Genomic DNA, 22,267 nt, shown 5'->3' with positions numbered 1-22,267 from the left:
AGAGAAGTTCCGTTTTTAATTTTTTGTGGAACCTCCATACCGTTTTCCACACTGGCTGTACCAGTTTGCATTCCCACCGACAGTACAAGAGGGTTCCCCTTTCTCCACAGCCTCTCCAACACCTGTTGTTTCTTGTGTGGTTGATGTCAGCCGTTCTGATGGGTGTGAGGTGATAGCTCAGTGTAGTTTTGATTTGCATTTCCCTGATGCTGAGTGATGTTGAGCATCTTTTCCCATGTGTGTTGGCCATGCGTAGGTCTTTGGGAAAATGTCTATTTATGTCTTCTGTCCATTTTTAATTGGATTATTTGGATTTGGGGTGACTTTGATAAGTTACTTACACATTTTGGGTACTAACCCTGTATCTGTCATGCCATTGACAAACATCTTTTTCCATTCTGTAGGTTGCTTTTTAGTTTTGTTAATTGTTCAAATGCTGTATTTGAACGTAAGACAACTATTTGAGTGCTTGAGTGCACATTCTCACTGAAGTTAGGGGGAATTTTAAATTGTGTCAAACAGTATTGTGATAGTAGAGTATTCCAAAAGATAGAAATCTGCTTTACTCGGATCAGATTTATTGCCTTTCAAAATGTGTGTGGGATTACTACCAACACAAAGAAACCCTCAAGAATCATTACATTGACATCAAGATAAAGCACAGAAAGAATCAACCCCCTCCCCTCCCCCCCAAAAAAGATCACATACATACAGAATGTGTTCCTCGGTCTGATTGATAAAAATGTGGAAAACGTGGCCCATTCCATAATTCTGTTCTGCCAGACTGCTGCAGGATATTCGCTCTAAACTTTTATGTCTGTATATGTAGGAAAAAAAGGGAGTGGGGGTTCCTTTTAAATAAATACAAAAATCGACACTCACAAATTAGATACAGAAAATGTGTATTAACTCAACGTCCATAAATGGTGATGGCATTATCAACTTGCGGCCCACTTGTTCTCTCTCACGCTCTGTCCCAACCACCTTTGGCTCCTTTCAGTTCCTTGACCATGCCAAGAGGTTTCCCACCTGAGGGCTCTGGTCCACCTATACCTTCCACCTGAAAGGTTCTCCCTTCCTCTAGTAAATCCCATGCACTCTTCAGTGCCTGACTTAAATGCCACTTTGGAAAGAAAATATCCCCTTTGGAAATGTGTATATTAAGGTCCTCTGCCCACTTTTCAATTGAATTATTTACTTTTTGGGGGATGTTGAATTGGATAGGTTTTTTACATGTCTTGGATATTAACCTCTTATCAGATATACCATTTGCAAATATTCTCTCCTATCCAGTGGGTTGCCTTTTTATTTCCTTGATGTTTATTTGCCATTATTTTGTTGAAGAGCTTTGCTGTGAAAAACCTTTTAGTTTTGGTGTAGTGTTAATAGTTTATTTTTCCTTTTGTTTCCCTTGCCTGAGGATACATTTCCATAAATATGTTGCTAAATCTGATGTCCAAGGGATTACTGACTAACGTTTTCTTTTAGGAGTTTTATGGCTTCGGGTCTCACATTTAGGTCTTTAATCCATTTTGAATATCTTTTTGTGTATGGTGAAAGAAAGTGGTCCAGGTTCATTCTTTTGAATGGAGCTGTCCAGTTTTCCCAGCAACATTTGTTGAAGACACTGTCTCTTCCCTATTCTTGCCTCCTCTGTTGTAGATTAATTGACCACATAATCATGGGCTTACTTCTGGGGTTTCTCTCCTGCTCCACGGATCTATAGTTGTTGTTGTTGTTGTTGTTGTTGTTGTTGTTTTTGTGCCGGCGCCATACTGTTTTGATTACTACAGTTTTGCAGTATACAGATGGCCAACAGACATGTGGAAAGATGCTCAACATCACTCATCATCAGGGAAATGCAAATCAAAACCGCAGTGACGTATCACCTCACACCAGTCTGAATGGCTAATATCAAAACGTCAAGAAATACCAGGTGTTGGCAAGGATGTGGAAAGAAAGTAACCATCTGCACTACTGGGGGGGAACGTAAATTGCTTCAGGCACTATGGAAACCAGCGTGGAGGTTCCTCAAAAAACTAAAAATAGAATTGCCATAAGATCCAGTAATCCCACTACTGGGTCTTCACTCAAAGAAAATGAAAACACTAATTTGAAAAGAGATACGCACCCCTCTGTTTATCACAGTCATTCTTTACAACAGCCAAGATGCGGAAGCAACCTACGTGTCCATTCAGGACAGGATAAAGGGGGAGTGCTGCATACTCACAACGGAATAAATGAGACCTTGCCCTGTGTGACAACATACATGAACCTAGAGGGTATTATGCTAAGTGAAATAAGTCGGACTGAGAAAGGCAAATGCCGTACGATTGCACTTCTATTTGGAATCCAAGGCATACAACAAATGAACAAACAGAAACAGACCGATAAATACAGAGAACAAGCTGGTCGTCGCCAGAGGGGAGGGGAGACAGGCGAAATAGGCGAAGGGTCACAGACTTCTAGTTGTAAAATAAATAAGTCCTGAAGACGAAAAGGACAGCATGGGGGAACACAGTCAATAATAATGTGCTAATAGCGTAGGGTAACAGAAGACCACACTTACCGCGACGAGCACTGCGTGATGTATAGCGTTGTCCAAGCACCGTGTTGTACACCTGAAACTCAAAGAACAGTGTATGTCACCTCTACTTCAATAAGAGACGATTTTTAAAAGAACTTCCTGAGCGTCTTGCACTGAGTGCAAGAAGCCACGGACAGTGCGTATCAGCACAGTACCCAGAACATAACAGGTGCTCCATAAAAATCTGTTGCTTGAAGACGGTCATTGTTCAAAAATGCAAAAAGGGTCAGACACGAGGAGCATACTTGTTAACAGGAGTTTGGGCGTTTCAGACATCTGGACCTGCGTAGTGTCTCAGTGGCTTCAAGAAAAATGTCAACATTCGGGTATAGGACATATTTTAATTGTCTTATTCGAGTTCATTGCTCGTATCTGGGCAAAAAGCCCTTTTCTAATTTATCTTCAGAACGATGGTGACAGAAAACTGTGTATCATCAGGGCATGTTTCAAAAGCACATCACACTACTTGTGGGAGTAACAAGGCACGTGTGGATGTGCACGGAACACTTGGAACAGTAACGGGAGGTTGCGTGGTAATTAAACATACCTGCACTGCCCCACATTAACTACAGTAAGAGACACAGGGATGCACGTTTCCACGATATTAGCCTGTGAAGTACAAACGGTGTACGTTTGATAGGAAAAGTTCTTTTTTTCCTTTTTGGGAGCAGTTGTTAAACAGACTTTAGCCTTCTCGGACCAAGTTTTTACAAAAGCGTGACCACTCGGCAATAAAGCAGAGTCTTTAGTTGGCCATCTAGTTTGGGAATTATGATTTGGGGTGAATATTTCAAGGTAAGAAATTCGAATTATTTCAGATTTCAGGCTTCAAGGAAGATCTTGTTAATCATTGGAGAGTTACTATTTCCAATGAACACACTGCAAGTTTGTGTGAAAAAAAGCAACTTCACTGTGTGAGGAACGGGAGGCGTCTTCGGGGTGCAAGTGGCCCTGTGGTAGATGGTATTGGTCACTGCCTCTTCTCACTGGAGAAGGGCTTACATCCCCCTGTCTCACTGACATCAGACTTGGCCATGGGACTTCAAGGGCTCACTCCCGCGGTAAAATTAGGTATCACAGCACTGCTGACATTAGAAGTAGCCACGCAACTCGCTGAGGCCAATGAAATATGGGTAGAAGTGACGCGTGTCAATTCCAGGCAGAAAATTTATAATCTCATGGATCACTTCATCTCTTTTCCTTCTGTTACAAAATCAGATATGTCCCAGACGGAATTTGCTCTATCAGCCTGGGTCTTGGGGGGAAGATAGCATGAGAAAGAGCCACAACCTGCCCATGATATCACAAGCAAGAAACACACCTTTGCTGTGTGGAGGCCATCGAGATTTGGGGGGTTAATTGGTATAAAATGTAAGTTAGCCCAAACTGACTGATACGGACCCCAAGACGAAGAAGAGGCCATTTATAAAAATGAATAACACATGATTTGCACCCTCAAGAACAACGTTTCACAACAGGGAGACAAATACATCAGAATAATTACAAAACAATAGATCAAAAGCTAATAAAACACGTGGAAAGTAGTATGATTACGTGGAAGACGGAGAGGCCAACCCTAGACAAAAAGTTCTGGAAAAGGTTCACGTAGAAATATCACCGAACTTGGAATGTGAAAGGCTATATATGAGTTCCTTCCTTAAAAGGGGGCATTCTAGAAATAAAAAACCATGTTCAAAAGCATAGAAGTGTGAAAGAAGATTAATTTTTAAAGAAACAGCAAGAAGCATGATGTGGTTGGGGGATGTGTAACGTCTATGCAGGCATCTAGAACCTGGGCGGGGGAAGAGTTGAGTGATGAAGCCAGAAATGTTGTTAGATTATGAAGGGTCTTCAGCTGAAGACTAGAATTAGAAACAGAGGAAAGACCTTTTGTCCTAGTAAGAATTAAGTATGTGACCTTGAATCACATTAATGAGTTTCTAGGGCCTGAGGACTAGGCATCTATATACTTTTTTAAAAAAAATTGTTCAATGTTTATTTATTTTTGACAGAGAGAGAGAGCGAGTGAGCATGAGCAGGTAAGGGGCAGAGAGAGAGAGGCAGACGCAGAATCTGAAGCAGGCTCTAGGCTCTGAGCTGTCAGCACAGAGCCCGACGTGGGGTTAGAACGCACGAACTGTGTGATCGCGACCTGAGCCAAAGTCGGATGCTCAACTGACTGAGCCACCCAGGCACCCCTAGGCATGTATTCTTTAGAAGTTTGTAGCATGTACGTCTTCAGGGCTGTGACTTTTATACTAACTACCAATATTGTAAGGTCATTCTGTATATGTATATTTTAAACCATGGACAAAAACTAGGGAGAAAATGTGCAATTTTGAGGGCTGCCTAATTTGCACTGGGTTAGGGAATATTTTTCAACTTCTTGCTTCACACTCCCAAGTGTGGTGTCTTGATGAACTTGTTAGTGTTCTTTAATCAAGCGGATTTCCAATCCGTTAATTGCTCATTACTGACAAAAAAAGCGGAAATACAAAACACCGGAAGGGCAAATAAACTGCCTTTTATAATAAACAGGAAAAAAGATTACGAAGGGTCTTGTACAGCACGCTGGGAAGGGTAGTGAAGGTACAGACAGATCGGGATTGTGATTTCTGTCTTTGCCATTAAATACTCTCCCCTTGGAAAAGAATATCAGAGGCACCTGGGTGGCTCAGTCGGCTGAGCGTCCAACTTGGGCTCACGATTTGCGAGTTTGAGCCTCACATCGGGCTCGCTGCTGTCAGCGCAGAGCCCGCTTCAGATCCCCTGTCCCCCTTTCTCTCTGCCCCTCCCCCACTCCCCCCCCAACAATAAACATTAAAAAAAGGAGAAAGAATGTGAGTTTCTACACCTGTACAAGGGGATTGATAACACAGACCTCGCAGATTGGTTGTGAAGAACAAAAGAAACAAGTAACGCTCGTTAAATCTTAGCTCCTTCCCATTATGCTAAGGAGAAGTTCCACGAAATCGGTTGTGTTCGGGGTAGTTTTTAAGCCAAGGGTTGATGGGATCAGAATCACACTTTAGAAAGATCACTCTGGGAGCATTTGGAAGACGGACGGGGTAGTGAGTGGGACGACGAAGAGGCAGGGAGGCCAGTTAGAAGCTCAGCGCTATAAAACCACCAAGAGAACACGAGGCTCTGAGCTAAGGCAGTGACAGTACCTGGCCTTTCCCCTTTTTTCTCATGGATTCCTTAGATGTCAGCGGCAGAGGTCAGCACTCTCAACGGGGCAGAGAAGCCACCTGTGATTTCCTGGGGACTCAATTTTGCAAAGGTAAATTCGAGGCTGGCCGGGTGCCCACCACACTAATTTAGATACCGAACCTTTGCTATGGAAGACCCTGTATTTTGATGCTTTCTGGGGTGGGTCCAGCTGAGGATGCCTCCTCCCAAGCTTCAAGTCCTACCACTTCCGTCCCATCCTTTCCTCATTCTGCTAATCCGATAAACTCAGCACCATTAATGTGACAATGGGAGTTGCCATGTTTTCTTTCATCTGTGCTTTCTGAAGATTCATGATCTCAAAACATCACGACCACTGCTTATGATTATGACCGTTATTTTCACATAATGAATACTATGTCGGGTTTTATTGTTAAGAGCAGTGATTCTCAAACTCGGCTTCTCATTACAATGACCCGGGAGAATTTTTCCTACTCTCTACACCCGGGTCACAGCCCATACAAATCAAAGCAAAATCTCTGGGGATGGAATCCTATCGTCAGGACTTGCAAGTTTGATACCAAAGAGCTGCCAAATTTGAGGAGCAGAGATTTATGAAGTGATTTTCAAAGTTTAATGGGCAAATCGTCTGGGGATCTTGCTCATATGCAGATTCCGATTCAGCAGGTCTGGGGCAAGGCCTGCAATTCTGCATTCCCGACAAGCTCCCAGATGACACTGACGCTGCCAGTTTCTGAGAAACCCTATGTTGTGCAGCCAGGACTCAGTGAACCATTACTATCTCTGGTATAAAATCACCGGAGGATATCTGAAAGAAAATGTTATTATTTGTGATTATCAAGGAACAATTTTCTTCTTCCCCCTTGCTGCCAGGGTGACGTGTGGATTCCGACTAAGCATGTCCATTGTCTAGCCATCCCTCCTACCTTACAAGTATCCGATGGAGTGTTGATTTAAAAAAAAACCAAACGGAGTGAAACGCTGCATAATACAATCCACCCTTTTGTCAGGGCTTCACGGCCTCGAAATGGGAAACGCTATGCTCTATTGGCCCTTAATCAAAGGACTTTAAAAAGATACCAAAGAAATCAATGTACAATTGCAATTCAGAATGTTAAATTAACATTTAATATATGCCAAACAAGGTAAACACACTTAGAACGGCCTTTTCTGTTTGAAAAGGAGGTACTTCTAATGAGATTCAAGTTCATCGGGCAAATTAAGAGATGCCAGTAACACAAAAGTCACCTCTCTCACACTACATGCAGTTCCAGATGCAACAGAAACGTCAAATTACATTTTTATTGCATACAGTGCTTCCAGTCTTGGTGTATATTAGCTGAATTGTTATGAAAAGCTTCATTTTTTTATTTGTGGGCATCCTTTCTTATATGTGGAATTTCCACTTCAAATGCTAAATGGTTACCGAATGAATGTTTAGGAGCTGGTCCCTAATGGCACCTTTTACTTCTATCCATCAGACTCCAGTGGGCGGAAGGTCACGGGAGCTGCACTGGCCAGTCTGCCTTTGCCAGCCGATAAACCAAATTCCACCATCCTGAACCTCGTGGGCTCCGGACCATTTCCGGCTAAGTCCCATAGGAAACAATTTTCTAAAGAACACATATACACACCCAGTCCTAACAGGTTCCTGCTTGCAGAACTGTTAATTGGGAACTTGTGGCTCAGGATACTAAGCGGAACACATAACATGTATCCCTTTCGTAGAATCCTATTGAAATGACAACATACATGGTACAGATGAGATAAAGCCTTAAAGCTTTGAGAAGAAAACCATCTACGGAACAGAGAGTTGGATAGATTTTTGGAAGACGGAAGGAAGATGTAAGTTACAGGAGCGATAAACCAGGGCAGAGGAAAAGATGACCCAGAAAACACAGGAAAAAGCTACTGAGAAGGTCGGCATTTTCTACCTGGCAGAGAACAGGACCAGGCTGCTGGAGAGGGCAGGTGATGAAGGAACTGTTCATGCAGGAGCTTGCTCAGACAGCAGGAGATCGAAAAGAAATCCCAGATAGGCAGTCAGGTCTGGGAAAGCTGGAGAATGACCAGTCCACAGTATTCATCACTTGCCATGTTCTAGGCACTGCTCCTGGTGCCCAGACACAGCCGTGAAGGCCTTAGTCTCTACTCTCATAGAATGCATATTCTCATGGGAGAGGCAAACAGTAAACAGATGATCCAATAAATATATATGTTGAATGATAAGGGCCAATAAGAAAAATAAAGCCGCTAACAAGCGTAAAAAGGGGCAGACGTGCTATCTTACGAAGGAAAGTCGGGCAGGGAGCATCTCTCTGAGGATGTGACATTTGAGCCAAGCCTTAGAGAAGTTAAAAGAACGAACCAAGGGATATTCTGAAGGAGGATGTTCAGCAATCCAGATGACAGAGGCTGCGGGTTTGAGGACTATCAAGGAGGCCGTGTAGGTAGGGCACTGTGAGCGATGAATGGGAGGCAGACAGACAGCCAGGGCCAGATCCTGTAAAATCTGAAAAGCAAGGGCCTCTAGCCCTAGACTTTTTAAAAGTGTGATGGAAAGGGACACAATCTCACCTGTCTTTAAGCCGCCCTCTTCATCTGGAGAACTAGCTGCAAGCAGAGAATGCATGGAAGCAGGAGACCAGCGAGGAGGTTATTCCAAGAGCTGAGGTCAGACAAGGTGTGGTTTGAGCCAGGGTGCAGTGATGACAGCGATGGACAGGTGTTGAACCTGAGGTACCTTGTGAGAGTAAAGCTGATAAAACTGGCTACTAGGTTGGCTGCAGGATAGGAGCCACGGGTAACTCACATTGAAAGAGAGGCCAGAAAGCTTCCAGAAACATGCCCCAGCAATGTAGTGTGAGTATCCGCGTCCAGCCATGCCTCAAGCCTCAAGAGGAGACCTGTGTGAAGATTCTGGTTTTGCTTAAACTTCTTTGAATAGATTGAAAAATTTAAGAACCTGGGGTTAATGTCAAAGTATTTAAAAACACCCAAACGATCTTACATATATTTTATCGATCAATCGAGAAAAAAATGGCTGGTAATAGCACTGAATAAAGGCTCAGTCAGGACAAATAGGTATCCAACAGCAAGTAAATGCTCTGGCCTGCTTCCCTGCTTAAGCCTTACCTACCTCAAGAATTCAACATCTTGGGACAAAATGGTAACAATCCTCCTCCTGGCTGGCATTGACCTCAGGGCAGCACGTTAAGGATGGCAGGCTAGGAACTTCTCTCCCCGATGTCTTTGTTTCCCTGCCCTGAATCTTCTTTTCCATACCTCTGATCCAACTCCAAGCACAGGTCGGGGGTCAATTCCATGCCGGCCGTGGCTGGTTTCACAGTGCTTTGCAACACCACGGATATTGGCAGAAACCCGGTGGCACCATTCAACCTGGGGTGGGGAGGCTGGAAACTGACAGATAAACATCGCCACCGCCTCCTCTGGGTGGGCGATTCGGGGAGGACCTGGGAGAGTCACTTCTGTTGCTCATAGCAGTTACCTCACTAATGCACCTTGACGTGGGCCTTCCCTCATTCCCAGTTTCACTTTTCCAGTGCCCTGCTTCAAAGAAGTCAAGCTAAGGCAGCTTCATTGTAATAACTCAGCCACACCTGTCATGGCAAAGGCATCCGTTTGCAAATAAAAGTTTTGATTTTCTTCGTGACCAGCATTTGGCTCTGCTGCAAAGAAATTCACCTACATCCATTCACCTATTTTTCATTCTTCGTATGTTTGTCATACGAAGCATGTTTGTCACAAAGCAATTAGGTTTATGGCACTATGAATGTTAAATGCATTTAACTGCAAACTTGAACGACTTATCATCAACTGTAGGACCCCTTATTTCAAATGCATTTGATACGTACATGCACAGAGAATTTCATCGCACAAATGTGACTTAGTTAGGCAATATATCACTTATTGTCATATAAGTGGGCATTATATGCACGGTCTGCTGTTTCTCACCTAAATAAATTGCAATCTAACTGTAATAGCTCACATTTTCGAGGTACTGTTAATCATTTCTTACCTTCCACAACTTTGTAAATACTGATTATATATCTACTTTCATTTTTGAGATTAAACTAGTAATCAGAGTGGTTAAAACAGGTGACTGGTATTTGGTAAGACTGTTGAAACCCACACAGTCACAGCAAAGGAGAGCAGGTTGGGCAACCTAGTGAAGTTCAAAGAACTGTAGTTGTGGAAGAAACTTTTCATTCACTGCTTCATTAAGCACGTGTTTCCTGAGTGCTTTTAATATGCCAGGCAATGTACAAGGCACTCTAGATACACAGTAGTCGTGCGGAGGAACTTGCTAAGAAAAGTCAAGGAGGAGGGAAAAAGCAAGCAATTTCCTGGGAGGGAGATATTACAACAGTTCCAGACCCCAATACAAACAGAAGTCTAATAAAATTACCATCACCATTAGGGGGCATAGCTATGTGGGCCAATGGAGCGATGCTTCCCAAATTGACCAGTCCAATCCATTTTAATAGCCTGTCCACTGAAGGGGCATTTTTCAACCTGCCAGTCAACTGTATTAATTAGATAATCGGATGATCCCGTCCTGGGCTGAATGCAGAATTGGTTGATGCAGTAAAATTAATTGATTGGATGAACATGTTTCCCTTAAATGGAGTGGTTGTTTGATTTGGAAAGTGGATTTTAGAACATTTCAGAATTGCTGTGAGTATAAGCAGCATTATTCTACCTCGGTAGCTATGTGACCCTTAAGGCAGTGGATTACCTTCTTCGCAGCTCATCTGGAGGAAATATATAATGATGAGTTGATCTTCTTTAGGGGTTTCATGACTCAGCAGCTGAAGCCTGTTAATTCTTCCATAGATAGAGCTTTAAACATTCTGGGTCTTGGAAAGGAAAAGGAAGGAGGCTATCTCTTGGATTTTATCAACCACTATTCTTCCACAATGGCATTTCCCAACATTTACCTTGAAGAACAAGGAAAACACTACTGTTACTCCCTGCCACCTCTTAAACCTGGACTGAAAATCCGTATCAGGTTTCAGATCATCATGCCTTCCTGGGTCAAGAGGAGCTTGCTGCGCAAAGGTCAGTTTTCCAACTGTACCCGGCTCTCTCCCCACCTGTACTACACTCCTCCGTCCTTTAGCAAGAAGTGCATTACTTTGAAGTCGAAGGTTGCATTCAAGCAGGCAGAGCAGCGTTACTCCCATCCTGAGTTGGAACAGATAATGGATTCCGCAGAGCAGGTGTCCAACTGACCAAGGTCACCGAACAATGACTCAGTGTAAATACCCAAATTGCAGTTGTGGACACACTCGGCACATGACAGGTGCAGCTGATGAGTGTCCTTTTGTCTAGCTGTCACAGTGGTCTGAGGATGCAAAACAAATCCAATGAAGAAGCTCGTGCCTGCCTTGGAAGGTTATGTCTTCACTGATCCCGTAGCAACCAGCAGGCTGGCCTTACTTGGTGCAAATTTCTGCACTGGTGTGTTTGGATGATTTTGTTTCTCAGGAACTATTTGTTCAGGGGAAAAAATGGGAAGTAGAATGATGAAGTCAGTTTCCTCCTGACATTTCTCAGGATGAAAACTTGTGAAGGACACGCAGGCCATCCCTCCTTAACAACAGTCAATCCAAAGAATCTAGAAAGTCCTTCAGAGTTGCAAATAGAAGACTGCAACTTCGAGAAGATCAGAAGATTATGCTCCTGGGAAAGAACAGGGATTATAACCAACATGCTACAAGTTTGTGGTTCTCAGCGCTGAAGTGAAGCTTCAGTTTGAGACGTGCTTGAAAGGCAAAGTCAAAGGCATCAAATACGTGCAAGATGTGCATGATTAAAGTAACAAAAAATGGGCTTCAGTAACTCGGATTTAAAAAAATATAGCTGATAAGATGAAGAGTTTTATTAAAAAAAACCCTTCAACCATATAGGGCTAGGGTACATATATTAAAATAGCTTAAAGCACTTTTTCTGGTTTCATAGGTGAAAAGCCTGACATATGGTTAAATGCTCTGAAAGCAAATGAATATAAACGTAAGTTGCTTTACATTTTCAGTGTAATAATGAGGTCAGCAAACATTTCTCTCAAGGGCTACCTTGAGAAGGACTGAGAACAGGCTGTACCTGCTAACTAACAAAGGTTTAGAGAACTTGCCCCATTTCACAAGTGTGAAGGCTGAAATGTCTTGTTCATTGTTTTATCTTTAGAATGGAAGAACCCAAATTCAAAGCCATGTCTTTTGATTGTTCACTCAGTCCTCTTGTTACGTTCCCACAGGGCCTGTAACACTCTGAGCAGCAAAAAAGGCCTCCAGAAAGCTCAGTCCTATGGGGCTTACTAATTTCTCCTCCCTCTAGGGTCGGTGCAGCAAGAATAGTGAGGGAATGCTTGCCCTGTGTTGAAACTATGAGCCTTCTCTTTTTCTAAAGGTAGAGTTGGGGGGCACCTGGGTGGCTCAGTCGGCTGAGTGTCTGACTTCGGCTCAGGTCATGATCTCATGGTTGGTGGGTTTGAGCCCCCATGTCGGGCTCTGTGTGACAGCTCGGGGCCTGGAGCCTGCTTCAGACTCTGTGTCTCCCTCTCTCTCTGCTCCTCCCCTGCTCACACTCTGTCTCTCTCTCTCAAAAATAAGTAAAGATTTAAAAAAATAAAAAAAAATAAAGGTACAGTTGGCCACCAAATATGTTGGAGCACCTACTGTCTGCCAGATTTTGTTCTAGTTGCTTGGATAGAGAGTGACCGATTCCTTGCCTTCTAGAGACTTGTATACTACTAGGGGGAAACAATCAACAAGCATCATATGAGATCAATCAATCCTATCAGATTCTGATAAATGTTAGGAAGAAAATAATATAGGGTAACATAATAAAAAAAGTAACCATCGCTGGCAACTTAAGGTGGGGACTGGGGTAAGCTGGGTCTCTCAGCAAGGCTGATAGTAGGGGTTCATCAAGCAGGAAGACCACTGATGTAGCAATAGCGATATCTGAAACAGTAGCTTCAATATTGCAAATGGCAAATGATAAGATGGACAATGAGATAACATTTTCAATATCTATTATTGGTGCGGACCAGATGACCCATTCGGGCTTTTGAGTCTGGGCCAAGAAACGTGGACATGCAGAGAAAAAGAGAGACCGCTTCTGGGTGGAGAGTGAGGGTGGGCTTCCCTAGGAGAGATGGAATAATGGCGGTGACGGTGTAAATATCATCTCCTATCCCTCAAGTTATCGCCCATTATCTTAAAAAGGGGGGGGAGGGAGAGAATGGTTGATACAGCCTACACTTACCATGTACCAGGCAAACACCTGACACAGAGTAACTCATGTATGGGGACTATCTCACAGAGACTACTGTCCACATTTCACAAATAAGGGAAGTGAGGCACAGGGGGCCTAAGGCTTTCCTGTGGAAAGCTAAATAAGGCCCCCCCACCCCAATGATGTCCATATTGTAATACTCAGAACCTGTGAATATATTATCTCATACGGTAAAAGATTTTGGGATGAGATTATTCTGAACCCATCTCGCTTTGCCCGTTGTAATAAGGGAGATGGAAGCAGAGGTAAGAGTGACGTGGCAAGGAGCCAAGGAATACAGGCAGCTTGTAGATGTTGGAAGAGGCAAGAAAACAGATCCTCCCCTGGAGCTTCCAGAAGGAATGTCACCTTGATTTTAGCCCAGTGAAACTGATTTCAGACTGCCGGCCTCCAGAACTGTAACATAATAAATTTGAGTTGCCTTAAACCACTAGATTTGTGGTAATTTGTTACAGCAGCAGTGGGAAACCAATACATTGCCCAAGGCCACAGAACTACTAAGTGTCAGGGCCAGAATTAAAATTGAGGCAATCTGGTGCCAGGGTTGGAGATTTAACCTCTGTGTTATAGGGCCGCTCACAGACAGAATAAAGTTTCAGGTTGAATGCAAATATGTGTCTCTCAGGTTTTCCTTTTAGGCTCAGAATGCCAGGCTCCAGAGAAACTACAAAAGGAAAAAGATAATCCTATACCAGCTGGTATACACTAGTCTTCAGTCCTGGACCCTCGACATCAATAAACAAACCTCCCATTTTGGAGAGGAGGAATTTGAGGACTAAAGGGCTGTAATTGTGAAGTTCCCCAGCTGGGTGGTGAAACAGTTAGTTATACAACAGGCAGGTGGTGATGTGGAGAGACCCACTGATCTCAGCGCCTGTGGAGAACTCAGGGAAGAAGCCTGCGTGGCAAGAGAGGATTAAAGGATCCAGGCTTCCTGAAACCTGTGTTTCTCATTATTCAGTTAGGAGGGGTGGAAGAAGAAATGTTAATTACACAACTATCCAAGGTACTACCTCTAGAAGAATCCAAAGTTCTCACTGTGGCAACATTTTAGCCCCATTTTGGCAATATTATAGCCCCAAACATTAGCCACTGTTACATCCTGGTCACTCTACCAGCTCTTTAACACAGCATCTATGACAGAGTGGGTGCTGGTAAATATCAAATGGATTAAACAAAAACGCTTTGACAGCATCCCTAGACCAGTGCTTTTCAAAATTTAAGGTGCATGCAAATCCCCCTGGGGACCTCGTTAAAATGCAGATTCAGAGTCAGAAGGTATGGCTGGGGACTGAGATTGGGCATTTCTACCAAGTTACCATGTAATGCTGATAGCACGGGTCCAGAGTCTATATTTTTCAAGTTCTCTGAAAATGAGACCTCCCTATACATATGCAAAACATAAGTTATGCAAACTTTGATCACTTAATGAAAGTATGCAAAGTTGGCGCAGAAAAAGATCTTCCCTCCTTTATTAGGCACCTCTGCCCTCCCAATAAAGGGAGCAAATTATATGCCCGGGTTCAAGGGAAAGAGTTCGAACAGTGCCCCCAAATACCTGCTCCCTGCTCTCTTCTCTGTCTTCCAGAGGCAGGGAACGGTGTAATGAGACGAAAGAAGGGTTCAGGAGCTCCCCTGCCTCCGTTCCTCCTCTATTCCCAGCTTTTAAGGAGCATCTGCCCCTTCGGAACCGCTGAGGTCAAGGGCGAACACACCAGAGCACAGCGCCGCGCCCCCCTCCGCGCCCTCGCCCTGGCGGAGACGGCCGATGCGCGTGCGTGCGCGCTTGACATAAATAGATCCCAGGCGGCCGCCACCGGACAGACCCGGGTTCCGGGCACCACGGGCCATGGCGGGCGAGGACCACCAGTGGCAGGACAGCATCCTCTACAACATGCTCATGAGCGCGAAGCAAGCGCACGCGGCTGCGGAGGCGCCCGAGGCGCGGCTGGGGGGCGCGTGCTGGGGCTGCGCGTGTGGCGCGGAGCCCCTGGTGGGCAGAGCGGAGCTGCCGCGGGGGCGGACAGGGGCGCTCCTGTACCGCTGCTGCTTTTGCGGGGAAGACCACCCGCGGCAAGGCAGCATCCTCTACTGCATGCTCACAAGCGCAAAGGAGGCGCAAGCGGCTGCGGAGGCGCCAGCGGCTGCGGAGGCGCCCAAGGAGCGGCCGGGGGGCGCGTGCTGGGGCTGCTCTTGCGGCTCGGAGCCCCCGGTGGGCAGAGAGGAGCTGCCGGAGAGGCGGGCCATGGCGCTCCTGTACCGCTGCTGCTTTTGCGGTGAAGACCACCCGCGTCAGGGCAGCATCCTCTACAGCTTGCTCACCAGTGCAAAGCAGACGCACGTGGCGCCGGAAGCGCCCGAAGCGCGGCTTAGGGGCGCGTGGTGGGACCGCTCCTACGGCGCCCAGGGCCTGGGGGGCAGAAATGCGCTGCCGGGTGGGCGGGCAGGGGCGCTCCTGTACCGCTGCAGCTTTTGCGGGGACGACCACCCGCAGCAGGACGGCATCCTCCACCACTTGCCCATGAGCGCAAAGCTGGCGCACGCCGCTCCCGAGACGCAGCTCGCGGCCCCTTTCTGGGACCCCCAGTGTGGCGCACAGCGGCGGGTGGCCCTCAAGAGTCCACAGGTGGTCTGCGAGGCTGCCTCGGCCGGCCTGTTGAAGACGATGCGCTTTGTCAAGTACTTACCCTGCTTCCAGGTGCTCCCTCTGGACCAGCAACTGGTGCTGGTGCGCAACTGCTGGGCGCCGCTGCTCATGCTCGAGCTGGCTCAGGACCGCTTGAACTTCGAGACGGTGGAGATCACGGAGCCCAGCCTGCTGCAGAGGATCCTCACCACCAGGCGGCGGGAGACCGCGGGCGACGAACCGCCGCCTCTGTCCCCGCTGCCGCCACACTTGGTACGGCCGCTGGAGGCCGGGCATTTGCCGTCTGCCGCTGAAGTCCAAGTCATCAAATGCTTCCTTGCCAAGTGCTGGAGCCTGGACATCAGTACCAAGGAGTACGCGTACCTCAAGGGGACCGTGCTCTTTAACCCAGGTAAGGGCGCAGCCTCGGCGCAGGCTTTTCTCTGTTCAGGAAAGCGCTGGGCAGTGCGTACCCGGGGCGCAGGCACTGAAGAGTTTTCTGTGGTCAGGGGAGTGTCCAGGCACCAGCGAAGAATCGCGAGTGACTCCGCAGAGTTGGGGGAGCTCCAGAAAGCACTCCTAGTGGGTGGGCTGCTGCCAGACACTCAGCAGAGAGCAGGGAGGTTGTTTGATGAGGTTTATTTTTTCTCTACCCCTTTCTGTTACTAAGGAAGAGTTTGTGCCTGCAAGAGACAGGGCTGTCCTTACGCTCTAGTTTTTTAAATCCAGTAGTATAGCTTTAAAAAAAAAAAGTTCGCGTTCACCGCAAATTCCGCAACACGTCTTCCTGAAACCCAGTTCTGAAATTTACTAGAACTTTTTGTTCGAAGAAATGTACGGAGGCTGGCAAGAAAGTAAACATTACTTAAAGAGTCCTATACCATCCCCCGAGGGCACAGCCGTTCGGGACACTGGACTTAGTGTTTCATGGTTCTGCCCCTGAATGATCATTTTTACGGTCCTAAACAGCTGGACTATCTCATCCTCTGAGTGTCTTTATCAGGGCACCAAGGGGGCAGGGAAAAAACTCCAGCAGGGGCCCTGTCTCTTAGAGCTTGCAGAGACCTTAGGCACCTCTTAAGCCCCTCTGCCGTTCATCCTTACTCCATCCCATTTGCAGGTTAGGTAGCCTAGTCCCACAATAACCGCCAGTGAGTCGTGGAGCCCAGTGAGTCGTGGAGCGTGGGTCTCCTGGGCCCCACAGGATGTCTGCTGCAACACTTTCAGGTTGTTACGTGCTGGACACTCTGCCCCACACGGTGCAACCGAATCATGAGAGAATATCTTCCTGGACCGCCCAGCACCTTTTCTTGAGTATGTCATACTACGAGAATTGTGTTTGACCAGAGTCCCTCCAGAAAGGTCACATGCGGGCACAAAGTTTCCAGGCAACTTGAGTTGGGATAGTTTTTATAGTGTTCCCTGAACACCTTTTTTTCCTAACAGCAAGAGTCTGTGGTTATGTCCTTGCCTCCTGCCCAGTAGTTTTTTGAAAGGGTATAGAGAAGTATTTAATAGGATAATATTTCATTCAGAACTCACATTTCTGTACCTAGAGATCTCTGCTCATCCCAGCCATCATAGTACATCACCTTTTGCTGCTATCATTCTTTTCCAAACTTGGCTGTGGATAAGGAATGCCACGGAGTGTGGGGAGAGGCTAGTTCAAAGTCTTACCAGGCTCTTGCCTAGAGGTTCTGACTTGGTAGCTGTGGTCCAGGACCTGTGAATCTGCATTTGTAGTAAGTGCCCAAGGTGGTTCCTAAGATCATTTGTGAAATAGCGTTTTCTCACTCCTTCAGTCATTGTTGTTAAACATCAACCACATGCCTTGTTATGTTGGAATAAAGAAAGGCAGGGGCTCAGCTTCCAGAAGTTTGTATTCCACGAGTTCCCCTCTTGCCCTCCACCCTGTTTTGTATACTTTGGTCACACACACACACACACACACACACACACACACACACACACACACAAACACACACCCATCTCTCTCATTCTCTCTCTGCTTTTCTGAATCCTCTCACTGAATTTAATCAGTTGAGTGTGTTTCAAACAAATGCACCTGCTAATAAGCGTGTGGCCTTTCTTTGATGTTTAACCTTTTGTGTGTCCTGATCTTTGTGTTTAAACTTTTTTTTTTAATTGTGGAGTCCATTTGTCTGCATTTTCTCTTTCCTGAATTTACTTTATAGGCATGTCTTTTGGGAGGGGGCAGTGTAAAAGGACAGTGAGCTCTGAAAGCAGAGGAAAGTGACAGGGAATTTACAAAATGAGGTTTTAAGGAGCCGTGAATCTGGACCTAGAGGAGCTTCACGTTGCTGGTGGTGGTTGAGGCCAGCCTCTTCTTGCCTACGCCAGTGGAATTGAAACAATAATACGGGGTCTCAAGCCTGGCTAATGAGTGTAGGTACTAGGGGATGTTAATGTGTGTGGCCAGTATAGATGGAGTACAGATGTGGCTTTATTTAATTCTCAATATATCAGATACATTTGCCTATAATAGGAATGACTTGCCTATTACTATTAGTAATTTTTCAAAGAATGCTGGCTGGTCCTGCTAGTCTGTTGGTTACCAGGGTGTTATTGAAAGAGTTAACTGCTGGATTTTGTAGGAAAGGGAAGGAAAATTGATTGTCTTCATCACTGAGAACTTTTACACAGTACAATAAATTCGCAATTATTTAAATACAAGTTAAGGAACTTGACAGTAATATACCTGTCATGCAGCCTCAAAGAACTTTTAAAGCAGCCTCCTCTTACCACCTTCTTGATAAAACTTCCAGGCACTTTATCTTTCCTGCATTGTATTTCATTCAGTTTTACTGGGGTTTTTCACACTATACTGCAAGGAGGTCAAGCATTCCCTGTCAGTAAAGTTACTTCTGAGCCATATGGTGATCCATGATGTTTGCATGTTTACTTTTTAACCTTTTAAAGACCTCTGACTTTAGTAGACCTCTTTAGTATTACTTTAAAAATGATTTTGCGTTAATCATTAGAATCAATTTTTTTTAAACCTTCCCCAATACGGACATCACAGTACAATGAGCTAAATGGCCAGTGTTATCTCTTAAATTACTAAAGGCCTGGAGATTAGAATCAGCCTGTAGGCAAACAGTTAGGATGCAACTCAAGAGTCACTGTTTGTGGCTGTGAGGTTTACCACCACCAGCTGGCTAATCACTGTATTGGTGGGAAATTCAAGGGAGGATGCTAAAATATTTGTCATCTGGCAAAACCTGTAGTCATTCTCCAATGGCCTGTTTCCCATAGGTAAAATGTAGAGTGCTCGCTTCTGGAAACAATTTTAATGTCTTCCTATTTGCACAGTAAGTTGGAGCCTTGATTCATTAAGTGATATTCTACTGTCATATTGAATAAATGTGTATCTGTTGGCTCCGGCCTAGCAGTTTTCACATGTGAGGCTACAAACACAGTAACTATTAAATAACTATGTGATAGTTCATTCTTGGAAGCATTGCTTCTGAAAACTTAGAACTGGTTTGGCATTTTATCCTTGTTCTAGAAAGCCCTTTGCAGTAGGAAGCTTGAACTCTTGTTTAATGTGGGAAGGGGCAGAAATGGGTATATTTAAAAAGCGAGCCAAGGATGCTGAGTGAGCTATTTCCAATAAAGAGACTGTTCTCCCTTTTTCTCCTCCAGGCCTGCCAGGCCTGCAGTGCGTCACGTACATCCAGGGACTTCAGTGGGGAACTCAGCAGATACTCAGCGACCACATCAGGATGACGCACAGGGGGCACCACATCAGATTCGCCCAACTGAATAGCGCCCTCTTCCTACTGAGATACGTCAATGCCAATGTCCTTGCGGAACTGTTTTTCAGGCCCGTCATCGGTTCAGTCAGCATGGATGATATGATGCTGGAAATGCTCTGTGGGAAGTTATGAAGGTGTGGGGGCCACACGGGTGCAGTTGACAATGAGAGAAAGAGAAGGAACCGGAGGCAGAACAGTGTAAAAAAAAATAATGTAAAATAGACTTATTTTTCTATGCATATTTTTGTATTCGATTAAAGAAAAACTTGAGTTCTAGACCCTTAGAAAATCCTCTGATCCATACTGTTTCATCATGAAGAAAAACGTTTACCAGCAGGTAACACATCTCTGTCCATCTTTGAGAAGAGAGCAGGATGTTACTGTCATAACCTCTTTTCACACTTTTAGTGACTCTCTCCAGTGAACCTACTAAAATCAAATCTGTAATAGTAAGTTATAATAAATGTTAAGGTGTTAACCATTAACTTGATTGCAAAAAAAAAAAACCCAGAGCTTAAGCAAGGCTTCAAAAAATATCAAAAACCTAGCCCACAAAAACAAAAATAAAGTTACCTTGGGAGGTGGCACCATAACATTTAATGTGAAGACTCTCCTTGCACCAACTGGAGTTAAGTGGCAATCTGTGAGCACAGAGACACCTGAAAGTGAAGTCAGAGCTTTTCAGAATTTTAGTTTAAGACTTTATGCAATAAAGTTCAACAAGAAACTTGTATTCTATACGGAGGAGCTACAGTTCTAGAAAGCTCAACATTGTTATAAACCCCAAATGGTATCTCATCTTTAAGGTACATTACATATGTAACTGTCACCTTGAACAAGCGTGGCATAAAATTATTAAGGGACTTGATTGTTGACTCTTGCTGCCCCTATGAATGTAATCTGTATAACTAATTCTTCCTTATCCGTGGATAAAACTTAAGGCATTAAATGTTTATCCACTCATAGGTAAGAAATTGCCCATTAGTGATAAATACATCTAGCCCAGGCTACTGACCCGTTGCAAGAAGCCTTAAACTTTAGTGCAGACCCCTTTAGCGGTCTGGCGAATGCCTGGACATCTCAGAATCAGGGTCTGAGAATATCGCAGCAAATAAAATACTTAGGATTGCAAAGGAAATGAATTGTGTCAAAATATAATAAAAATGTTAAATTTTAAAAGTATTTTAAAATGTATAATGTATATGCTTCTTTATCAACACATTAAATAACAAACTGGTGGCAGGTCTAATATCTACCTTCATTTCAAAGAATGGGCCAATATCATTGAAATTTCAAGATAATTCACAACATCTACAATATGATAAGAAAATATGACCCTTCCATTGGTGACTGACTGCATTGGGGGACCCCAAGATCACCAGCCCATTAAGATGTGCTAGAAGTTCTCATGGGACACTGCATACAGTTGTATTCAGGGCCAAGGCTTAACACGGTGATGTGGGCAGGGTATACAGCCGGCTCACAAGGGGAAGAGGCACAGGCAGAGTACAGAGGAAACCATGTGTCCATATGCAAGTTTCCTCTTGCTTTTTGCTTCCCATGATGGGTCACACAGAGCACACTATTCCCTAGCAGTGAAAATGGAACATGTATGTGATACTCAGAGTGTAGGCTTTTCATTGGGGGCCACTCACATAGACATCTTTTACCTAGCACGTACCAAAATTCCAAACACACAGAAAGCAAGCAAATGCTCAGTATAACCCCCACTGTTGGCACATTCTAGGCCCGGTGAGTCACTCTCAGGCTTGACAGAAGGGCAAGGAACGCTCCAGACTGAAGTTCCCCCATGTCGGCTAAGGGTCAGCCTTGCCAGGAGGCTGAGGACAGTCTCGCTCTTGCTATGTTTAAGTCATCTGCATAACCCACTCCCTTGGCCCACGGCCAAGGTGTCTTTACACAATTATCATCAGTAGGACTCCACACAACAGGTTGAGGCCAGCCTCCAGTAGTGGTCACCCATATGCTCTCTGGAGGTTCTGGACTTCGCCAGTTAAAACACAGACCATGAGCCACAAAGCTCTTCGAAACCCAAGTGGCTTCCTTCATAACTTCCTGTATGAACCCCTTTAAAAAAAAAAAAACCTGGCCTGAGGAGTCGATTCTGGCCCAGCAAGGCCTGGTAGGTAAGAAGAAGCTATCCCCAAGCCCTCCAAGGCTGAGGCAGTGTCACGATAGGGCACACATCCATCTGAGAGGTACAATCCCCCAGGGTACATGTGTCCCTGGAAGCAAAGACCTTACAAAGTTCGGGCGCCCCACACAGGATGTGCACTGGTCATGCGGTACATGCTACTGGGGGGGGGGCCCAAAGTGGCTCCCCCCCCTCCCCGTGCCGTGCTGCCTCTCACCCCGGGGGTTCTCAGGTGTGCCTTTCAGAGGAAGTGCCCGATGTGACCAGCTCTGAAGAGTTCCATCAGCAACACTAGTCTGTCGCCTGCTGAGTGTAGACGGCATGTGGGAGTGCTCTGCCGGTCCTCTGGAATCTGAAGCACTCACGGTCGGTCGCTGGCACAGGCGCCATGGTTTTCCTCCAGGAAGAGGGGAGAGCTTCCGGGAGCAGTTCTGGAATTAAAAAAAGATCATTTATGGTCTGCCTCCACTGCCATGCCTCCCCGTATACCAAGGTTTCATGGTGGTTTGAACATCACTGTGCCCCACTCGCTGATCCTAACTTTACAGTCTCTCCTAATCATTTCTTTTTTTGCCCAGACATTTTGTTTGGAAGGGTTGTATGCA

The 22,267-nt window shown here is 45.2% G+C and overlaps 1 protein-coding gene across 1 annotated transcript; it reads left to right on the top strand.

Moving 5' to 3' along the window:
* Positions 1–14,914: 14,914 nt before the first annotated feature.
* Positions 14,915–20,689, top strand: NR0B1 (nuclear receptor subfamily 0 group B member 1). The gene is made up of 2 exons (XM_043570392.1): positions 14,915–16,140; positions 19,395–20,689. The coding sequence occupies exons 1-2, from the start codon at positions 14,952–14,954 to the stop codon at positions 19,637–19,639; spliced, it is 1,434 nt and encodes a 477-aa protein (XP_043426327.1). The 5' UTR covers positions 14,915–14,951; the 3' UTR covers positions 19,640–20,689.
* Positions 20,690–22,267: the final 1,578 nt, after the last annotated feature.

This window comes from Prionailurus bengalensis, chromosome X, assembly GCF_016509475.1.
Source record: "Prionailurus bengalensis isolate Pbe53 chromosome X, Fcat_Pben_1.1_paternal_pri, whole genome shotgun sequence".
In the NCBI taxonomy this organism is placed as follows: domain Eukaryota; kingdom Metazoa; phylum Chordata; class Mammalia; order Carnivora; family Felidae; genus Prionailurus; species Prionailurus bengalensis.
The sequence above is the reverse complement of the archived record's forward strand: the minus strand, read 5'-3'. Positions and strand labels throughout refer to the sequence as shown.

Excerpts from the sequence above, each read along its gene's own strand:
- NR0B1 (XM_043570392.1), top strand. The coding sequence starts at position 14,952 with ATGGCGGGCGAGGACCACCAGTGGCAGGACAGCATCCTCTACAACATG. Across the intron at positions 16,141-19,394 it reads GACCGTGCTCTTTAACCCAG|GCCTGCCAGGCCTGCAGTGC; the intron begins GTAAGGGCGCAG and ends TTTCTCCTCCAG.